We start from the raw sequence: 10060 nt of genomic DNA, 5'->3' as shown, positions 1-10060 counted from the left end.
ATAATAATAATAATATTAATAATAGTAATAATAATAATGTATTCCAATGTCTAAATCCTTACTGTAGAAATCTCAAATGCCCTATTTTTATACACACCGGGAGTGTATAAACTATTATTGCTATAACTTAATATCGGGGGAGAAAACGATGGTATCGCTTTTCCCTCTCGACCTGTGAGTGCGTGCGCAAGTCTGTGTGTACTCGTTGGCATAGTAACGAGGCTTCACCGTTAGCTTGAGTACGCAGGTCTGTTTTGTGCGTTGTAGAAAATAAAAGAAGAAGGATAAGCTAGTTTATTAAGTACCTCTGTTCCCCTACGCGAATCATTAAGCAGCAGTGATGGACTCTCTGCTCCTGTACGGAGAGGCTGAAGGTTACATCCAAGGTTTGGAAAGAGTAGCACTGCGCGACATTGGGAGTCCCAGGTGAGCTTTAGCAGCGCTATAGTTAGCACTCAGCGGTAGCTGGGTCTGTGACTGTATATCCCCGAGTTTAACCAGCTGCCATGTGTTTGAGTTTTGTTTCCCAACAGTGGATATGTTCATATTGCGGTTGTCTGAACGTGTTCAATGTTTAATCACGCGAACTTACGTCCTCAAACTTTTAATAACCTGGGACACAAAACAAATTCCACTGACCCCATCAGTACAGGGTCATTCATGAGCATTATTTAAAATGTGTTGTAAAAGAATATTTTGTCTATTTATTACTACAGACATCGAGCTTTCCTGAACTTTTCACTTACAGAATATGTACATACAAGTTCACATTATAGAACTGCTTATTTTTGAGTTAGTGAGGTTTGAATTAAACCCATTCAATTCAAATGAACTATAATACCTCAATAATAAATACAATAGCTTTGGTAATGGTGGGTTGTGATTTGCACCACTCTAACTTATATAAATAAATAAATAAATAAATAAATAAATGCAGATCTCCTGGCAGTGCTTCACAGACCCAGGGTGTCCTCTAACCACACTTTGAGAACCATAACACTAACAAAGCAAGTACAGCAATGGCATTTTTTTTTTCGATTCCCTGATTTCTAATGTAATACAGTTATTAGCTGAATTTGGTTGTACTATTCCTGTGCTTTAATAGTTCCTTTAGACACGTACCTATTCTCGTATTCAAAAATTATGGGAAATGAGAAATCGATAAATTATTACTGTAGTGCAGATAAAAAAAAGCAAGGATTTAAGAAATAAATGTAGTTAATAAATAACAAATGGATGAGTAATATAAAGTGATATTTATTTTAATTTATCAAAAATTGTGGAGACTTAAGGACATAATTAAATAATTTCTTATATTTTGACTCACTACGATACATCTTTGTTTTTAAGTACACTAGTGCAGTCCGTGGCGTAATTACAGGGGGTCCGTGTAAAATTTTAAAAAATCTTTACATTTTATATATATATATATATATATATATATATATATATATATATATATATATATATATATATGTGTGTGTGTGTGTGTGTGTGTGTGTATATATATGTATGTATATATGTATATATATATATTTGTATATATGTATATATATATAATTTTTTTTCCTTAAATATATCAAAATATTTTCAAATATATCATACGCCTATCAAGTGTTAGAACAATTTACTATATGTTTTAAAATGAACCAATTTGGTTATATGTATGCATTCACAAATATCGTGTTAGCTGAGCTGACGATCGTTCATTGATGGATTTATTTAAAATTTATTTACAAATGAAATGATAATTCACAAAAAACTATGAGTTCTAGACAATTTCAAGTGTTGCATTGATGGATAAAATAAAAGATAATTCAGATAGTCAAATTTAATGTCCCACCAACAATAAAATGTAAAAAATCTGTCTTTGGGATGAAACGTTAAACTGAGGTTCTGACTCTCTGTGGTCATTAAAAATCCCAGGACACTTCTCGTAAAATAGTAGGGGTATAACCCCGGTGTCCTGCCGAAATTCCCTCATTGGCCCTTATCTGTCATGGCCCTGTAATAATCTCCATCCCTGAATTGGTTACATCACTCTCCATTCCTCTCCACTGATAGCTGGTGTGTGATGGTCATTCTGGTGCACTATGGCTGCCGTCACATCATCCAGGTGGATGCTACACACTAGTGATGGTTGAGGAGACCCCCCCCCCCCCATACTATGTAAAGCACTTTGAGTGTCTAGAAAACTGCTATATAAATGTAACTGGAACTAACTAGAACTAAAAAATTCAATCTTGAAATGTTTTGATTCAATTTTAAATGTCCAATGTTAATATTATTTATGTTAAATATTAATAAAAGAAAGTCACATATACAGAAATGACTGTTAAATGTATAGCCTATAATTGTTGTGGAGTGAGGGGGTCCTTGTGGATTGTTTGAAATATGCTAGGGGTCCACAGCTCACAAAAGGTTGAGAACCACTGCACTAGGGACTAGGGATTGCCAACTACTGTTCAAAATGTTGGGGTCTGTTGGAGTTAGTTGAGGCAGTATTGTAACAAACAGTCAGACTGTATCAGGAATATCTTTTGCTACTGTATGTAGCTGCTTAAATTCTTAACATATTCTGTTCAATAGGTGGTTTCGGCAGCATGAATACATTGAGAAACTCAATATGCAAGCAATTCTTCATGCCCGCGCTAATCAAGAGGAGTTTATCAAAGACCTTTTTGTGTCACTTGGAAAGGTAACTCAAGTGGAGCGGCTGTTCTGAGTCCCTGCAATGTTCACAGCTGGACAGTAATATTTAATATGAATAAGATGAATACAGATGAATGATTTGTGGGGAATGTGTCATGTGCAGATCCCCACACTGGTTCATGGAATGATACTCGTTGAAGTTTGGAAGCAGAAAGTGTTCCCTATCATCTGCAAGCTTCAAGACTTTAGCCCAATGAGCAGCTTTCCACTGCACATTGTGGTATGTGCACATTTCCAAACTTATGAAATGAAAATTTCACATTAAAATTAATAACGATGTTATATATATTTTTCAATGTTCTCAGATTCGCCATGAAGTTACAATCATAAATCTGTTGGAGACGATCTTATACCATAAAGTAAGCACATTTTTTCATTTAGATTATTTAAATGTTAGAGACATGTAACAAAACAAAAAAAAAGAGAGAGAAGCAATGCATATGTTCCTGACAGACCCTGACTACAACATATCCTGTTGTATAAAACATGGTTGCTCAAAGTAAAGAGATTTGTGAAGCTGTGAATGTTAAGGTTTGGCACATTGCAGGAATCATGTGAGGCAGCAGAGGGTGCTGTTGTGGACCTTGTCGATTATTGCCATCGTAAGCTGACTCTGCTGGCAGGGCGTTGTGCCCGGGGAGAAATCCCCACTGAAGACAGAACCTCACACACAGAGGTCTTAAACATGAACTCTGTACAGGTAAAGGAGCAAAAGTGTTAGAAAAAATCATTAAAATTTTTCTGAATCTTAACCATGACCATTCACAGCTTGATTGATTGAATAATAGCTGAATTATTACTTACTTATACAGTAGCTTGTAATGTACACTACTATAACCAGGGACTGTTTTGAAATGTGGCTTGCATCAACATTCTGGATATTTCACACTTCAGAAATGTGAACTGAAATCTATTTACACCCCAATACTTTAATATCTTTATGGTTATCTGTTACAGGATCTGCAAAATCAGAGCACAATGTTAGAATTTGCGATCTCTCTCAAGGCTCTCTCTGTGCTACGCTACATTACAGATTATGTAGAGAGGTTTGAGACCTACATATTGCTTTTAGGCTTGTTCAGAACATTATACAACAGAATTTGCTCAAACCTTCGTTCTAATGGCTGTTTAAAGACGATGCTTCTTATTGTTCTGTTTGACACAGTTTGAGTTTGAGTGTTCTCACGAGGATGCTGAATATTCATAACCTGCCCTGTGTACTGGTTCAACTTGTAAAACATAGTCCCTGGAGCCGTAGATCTGGAGGTTAGTAACGCTAAAGCAGGGGTTCTTAAACACTTTTTTATTACTTTAACAGTAAACATAAGTGTACAAACCATCTCAGTACGGATTTATAAACATAATTCAACTATTAAATTATTACGCTCATTATTTAATCCATGCACAATCATTTTAGGTTATTTATTGGAGTGCTAATTTTTTTCTTCCTGAATTTTCAACTCAAAGAACGCATTTTTATTAAAATTATTAGATTCAAGTTATCTTTCTATATAGCTCTAATTATTTGTTAAAACCATTCAATTCATGTGACCAGTCAAATAGGATATAATATCTGTGTCATAAAAAAAGTACATACAGTGCCCCCTCCTGATATCCTTTAATTTGTGTCACACTAAATGCAACAAAAGACAAGGCCAACACGAGGAAACACAAAACAGTTTTAAAATGATCTTTTCTTTTATTGAAAGAAAAAGATTATGCAACAATGGAATTGCCCCATTAACGTAATAACTGGTTGTGCCACCTTTAGCAGCAACAACTAACTAGAGCAACAGCTGCAACCAAATGCTCAGATAACTGGAGATCAAGCTTTCACATTGCTGTAGAGGAATTTAGGCCCACTCTTCTTTGCAGAATTGCTTTAATTCAGCTAAATTGGGCTTTCAAGAATGAACTGCCTGTTTAAGGTCCTGCCACAGCATCTCAATGGGTTTCAAGTCACGACTTTGACTAGGCCACTCCAAAACCTCAATTTTGTTTCTTCTGAGCCATTACGAGGTGGACTTGTTTTTGTATATTGCTGTCTTTCTGCACAGTTCAGTTGTGATTGAGTTTCAGATTGCAGACAGATGTCTGATCATCGTGTTTGACTGTTGGTATGATGTTCTTATTGTGGAATGCTTTCTTAACTTTATGCCAGATGTAACCAGTCCCATGTTTTTCAAAAAGTTCCACTTTCGGCTCTATAGAACGTTATCCCAAAAGGTTTGGGGGTCAGCAAGGTTATTTTTGGAGGGGAGACATGCCTTTCTGTTCCTCTTGGTTAGCAGTGGTTTTTGCCTTACAACTCTCCCACGGACACCATTTTTGCCCAGTATATTTTTAATGATGGAATTATGAATGTTGACTTATATGAGGCGAACCAGGCCTGCAGTTCCTTTGATGTTCATTTGGTTCTTTTGTGATTTACTGGATGAGTCATCGGCTCTTGGAGGAATGTTTCAGGACAGACACTTCTGAGAAGATTCACCATTGTTCCAGATTTTCTCCATTTTGGAGACAATGGCTCTCTCTGTGGAACACTGGAGTCCCAGAGCCTTAGAAATTGCTTTGTAACCCTTTCTAGAATGATATATTTCAATAACTTTCTTTTTCATTTCTTCCAGAATTTATTTTCATTGTAGCATAGTGTGTTGAGACTTTCTGGCCTATTTCACATTGCTGGAAAGGTTCTGTTTAAGTGATGTTTAGATTCAACAGGGTTGACAGTAATTGTGCTTGGGTGTATCTAGTCTAATTGAACCCAATTATCAACCAATTTCTGTTAAAAGACGTTCTTTAATGGTTTAAATTTATTTACATTTGTGTAGGAATGCAATAATAGAGCATTGCAATAATTAAATGTACAATAAGCCTAACGTGAATTAGTGCCACTAGTTTAGAAAAAAAAAATCCAACAGAAAAACACTTTGATAACTATTTTTGTGTTTGAGTGATAAATGCATTAACTCTATGAACTAACTAACTGCTGCAGCTGAGCTGCAATCCTGCATTACCTTCTGATAAGTAGAATTCTGTGATGGCAGGCTATCACCACTCTCCCCTAAGGTGTATTTAGTACTCAAATATGTACTATAATAAGATCCTCTGAGCTCTGCAATGTATTATGCTGTAGTGTAATACATTGCATTAACCTGCAAGGCCTTCTTCACACATTGCTATCAGCATCGTGCTGCATTTAGAGCAAGGCTCTGTAGGTGCCTTTTAAAGATGCTCGGGTCCTAAACAATTTGGGCATTGACCATGTCCATCATCCAGCTATGTCTGGGCATGGCATAACAAATAGTTTGATATCCTGCCATGAACTGTGAAACATGTTATGAATTTATGAAATTAGTTATACTCTGTGTCCACAGAAACAATGCTGCTGCAGGCCAACATGTACAACAGGACATGTATCTGTTCCTATGACACAGTCAAACAGGGCAGGAAGAGCAAAACAGACTTAGCAAAAAATTATTAGCAAAAAATGAAGGATTAGTGTGCATCTTTGAATTCACTTCTTCAACTCATCTGCAAAATGAAAATGGGAACGAGGCAAATAAAGCCTATGAAAGCAGGAGCTTTTTTTTAGGCTACCCACTACTCCACCTGTTTCCAAGTAAAATGGCCAGGCGGTCTGGAATGTAATGAAAAAGAAATGGCCTAAATAAACATCCACTACTCCACTAAATATCTAATATAGCCTATTTAATTCACCTGTTTTAAGACAAAAGAGATGATTTTGCTTTGTCTCCCTCTGTAGGTAATCTACAGACGTATGAGGCTGGGGAGTGGAAAGAGATCCCTGCAGAGGACAGTCTAAAAATGACCAAAGTGGAAGGGCAGGTGTGGATTACTTTGCTGAATCTACTGCTTAAACCAGACTGCCAGAGGAAATATGATTTCAACAACTTCAACAAAAACCAGCTCTTAAAGGTACAGCATACCAGTACTGAAGTAATTAAGCCCTTAAGTTGTGTCCCAAATGACCCACTACATACTATGCACTATGTACTCAACCGTGTAGTGTATGAATTTTATAAGGTTATTTTTTCATTCGCATCGGAGTCTGATAGCCCCTCCGCTACATAATTAAAGCTGCGACCGTTGAGTGCATGAAATGTCCAACATTACACACTTTGTTTTTCGGTTTATTAAGTGCATCATCCGGGTATTTAAAGTGTACTTATTCTATTTGGAATTTTCAGTGTGAACACAATACTTGCACTATTTATACTACAAAACGGCATAGAATAGTGCATAAGTATGCGAATTGGGACACACCTCTAGTATTGTGTTCTGCTTGCTAAATAGCACCAACTCATGTTAAAGTGGAAGAGTGGTGCTATGCAGAAGACTTATCCCCCAACCCCATATGCAGAAATATTAAAGACTGGTAATCAACAGTGATAGCCATATTACATTTAACAACATGTACTTATATAATACATTATTATATAATACCATATTGGAAAGGTGATGGTAAATGTGACTCCTTCGTGTCCTATTGAACATTATTAGCCTTACCTTATCATCAACATCCTTCAGGATGTGATGTCTGTATGTCATTCTCATCCTGTGCCAAGTCATTGTCTAATGAAGTCTTATCTGATCTATCTTCATGCTGATAAGTAAAACACTATGTGTGGTGCTGCTGTATTTTATTTTTAGCACTGTTTCCCCTCTTTATCCTGTTGTCTTACTTTCCCCTCTTGTTATTTCCTTGTTGTTCATCTAGTCTGTATTTAAGGCTCATTCCACAGTGGAGCATTTAATATTATTTTTTTCCCCAATAAGACACACCATGCAACCATACAGAATTTAGACAAGCGTCATTGTATGATGATCATTTGTTCTTCTGTGTGTGTATTTGTTTGGGTGTTTGTAGCTGCGTGCATTTTTGACAGATGTTGCTATCGATCAGCTGCCAAATCTAGCTGATCTTCAGCGTTTCCTCAGCCACTTAGCTGTTACAGACCCTGCACCTCCAAAAAAAGACCTTATCCTTGAGCAGGTAACATACACACACTTGTGCTGTGTTTCAGGAGTTATGTCTACAAACTGACATTCATTATCTGATAGAGTAAATGTTTACATTATAACTATGCATCATGGGGGCATTGGGGGCAGTGGTGCCTGCAGTGGTAAGGCTCTGGGTTATTAATCAGCAGGTCAGGGGTTCAAGCCCCAGCTCTGCCAAGCTGCCACTGTTGGGCCCTTGAGCAAGGCCCTTAACCCTCTCTGCTCCAGGGGCACTGTATCATGGCTGACCCTGCGCTCTGTCCTCAACTTCCTAACATGCTGGGATATGCGAAGGAAAGAATTTCACTGCGCTGTAATGTATATGTGTCCAATAAAGACTCATTTCATTATGTACATCCAGCTACCAGAGATCTGGAATGAGATTGCCGCAGAGAATTCTGGGAAATGGAAGGCCATAGCTAAACACCAAGTGAACAAGGTGTTCAACCCATCTGTGGATGAGCTGAGAGAACAAGCAAACAGGTAAGTCATTTATTTAAAATATTTTGCATGCGTTACAATCCCGTATCATCTCACATTGGAACACTTATCAATTCAGTGTATATGTGTGTGTTATCATCAGGCTGGGTGAGATTTATAAATCTGATGTGTTGGAGTGTCTCATCCCAGATAAACCGAAGTGTGGTGCGTGTGGAGCGGTGGGGGCCAAGCGTTGTTCCCGCTGCCAGGGAGAGTGGTACTGCAACAGGTGTCATACATCAGCGTAACACACTCTAAAACAAAAATATTATTGTTTTAAAAGAATAAGAGTACCCCAGCTTTGATTGTAACATATATTATTATGAATAATAAATTTGTGATAAAATGTTATTATAAACGTGTACCATTATTCACCATCCGGAATAGTGAAAACACTACACTTTAGTTAACTCTAGACTACACTAATGAAGAAATGTGTTTCTTCACAGAGAATGCCAGGTGAAGCACTGGCCCAAGCACAAACTTGCATGCCAAATGAATGCAGAAGCCACAGAGGAACTACAGAAATAGCTGAACATCAAGACCCGAGGGACTCCACCGCTTACTGATAGGAAAGAGATCGAGACTTTATATTCATTCTTACAGAGATCGTCGTGAAAAACAATCTTTACAGCCTAAGGCAAAAAACTTCAGAGACAGAGGGTTTGTAGTTGTCAAAAAGTAAATAAACTTTATTGAAACAATAAAGTGAGAGAGTCTGCAGAGGGTCTGAATTATACACACACAAACATGTCTTTATATACCTCTCTGATACAGTAAAATTATCCCTAGGCGGGGCATTCACCTTTTCGTTCTATTAAACAAACCAATCTCCATTGCCTTAACTAATTATTCATATCCATATGATACCTTATATTTGTGGTGCATGCGTAGTCAGTTGTATTTTCTTTAAATTTTTACCAGACCAGGTTTTTTCACTTTGTTACATAATTCACCCTATATTCTCATCTTTGTACTTTTCCTCCTTGAATTCTTATCTTTTCTTTTGACACTAATTTGCAAGCTTAGAGGGCTTTGTTTAGAAACCCAGTTCTGGTATGTGTCTAATTACTTTTTTATTGCCACATAGTGAAGCTGCTTTAGACAAACACAAGGTTCTTAATTTACACACTTAGAATACCTCTTGATCAACAAGTGTACTACGAATTTAGATAATGCTTCCCACAAGTAATTCTTAACTGTTGGGTATACATACCAGATTATACCTGATTAACATATCCAAACATTAGTACGTTTTGTAGTTACACGCATTGAAATATTAGTCAGCTTTGTGGTTACACTTTATATTCTATAAGATCAGTGGAACAAAATGACTATAAAAACCTTCCTCTGAATGATCTATAGCTTGGGTTGCTATGGTATTGATGGAAATTGAGGAAGAGGAGGAGCTCTGTGTGTGACTGCATGAACTTAAATGTAACTTTTTGAATTACTGAGAACTTTTTTGTGCTATTTTTATTATTATTATTATTATTATTTTAATTAAAAGGGAATTGTAGGTATGACCACCATTGTTTTAACTGTTTGAGAAGATTTCTAAGTCAGTGTTGAGCTTTCTGAGCATGTTGCTCCAGGGTGAATGTTGCACACACACACACACGCACACACACACAACTCACAACTGAAATGAATTTAGAGAGAGTTTGTTTCTATTTATTTTTTTTCTGTAGTTATTTTCTAATTTGTTCCCAAAGTCTGTAATACAAATATTTGTCATGCCAGTAAAGCAGCCTTTCGAGTTTGACTACACTGTGTGTGTGTGTGTGTGTGTGTGTGTGTGTGAGAGAGAGAGAGAGAGACTCGTCGGATGTACAGAATTGCA

The 10060-nt window shown here is 36.9% G+C and overlaps 1 protein-coding gene across 1 annotated transcript; it reads left to right on the top strand.

The window, feature by feature from the left end:
• Window positions 1-209: 209 nt before the first annotated feature.
• zmynd10 (zinc finger, MYND-type containing 10) lies at window positions 210-9982 on the top strand. The gene is made up of 12 exons (XM_053637112.1): window positions 210-426; window positions 2590-2698; window positions 2816-2932; window positions 3018-3071; window positions 3260-3412; window positions 3670-3758; window positions 3878-3978; window positions 6479-6651; window positions 7604-7729; window positions 8099-8220; window positions 8321-8446; window positions 8667-9982. The coding sequence occupies exons 1-12, from the start codon at window positions 341-343 to the stop codon at window positions 8746-8748; spliced, it is 1338 nt and encodes a 445-aa protein (XP_053493087.1). The 5' UTR covers window positions 210-340; the 3' UTR covers window positions 8749-9982.
• Window positions 9983-10060: the final 78 nt, after the last annotated feature.

The sequence above is a fragment of the Ictalurus furcatus genome, chromosome 11 (genome assembly GCF_023375685.1).
Source record: "Ictalurus furcatus strain D&B chromosome 11, Billie_1.0, whole genome shotgun sequence".
Taxonomy (NCBI): domain Eukaryota; kingdom Metazoa; phylum Chordata; class Actinopteri; order Siluriformes; family Ictaluridae; genus Ictalurus; species Ictalurus furcatus.
The sequence above is the reverse complement of the archived record's forward strand: the minus strand, read 5'-3'. Positions and strand labels throughout refer to the sequence as shown.

What these genes read in the sequence shown, in the direction of transcription:
- zmynd10 (XM_053637112.1), top strand. Translation starts at nt 341, where the DNA reads ATGGACTCTCTGCTCCTGTACGGAGAGGCTGAAGGTTACATCCAAGGT. An exon ending in GCTTTCCACTGCACATTGTG is followed by an intron (nt 2,933 to 3,017) that starts GTATGTGCACAT and finishes CAATGTTCTCAG; the next exon opens with ATTCGCCATGAAGTTACAAT. An exon ending in ATTACAGATTATGTAGAGAG is followed by an intron (nt 3,759 to 3,877) that starts GTTTGAGACCTA and finishes TGTTTGACACAG; the next exon opens with TTTGAGTTTGAGTGTTCTCA.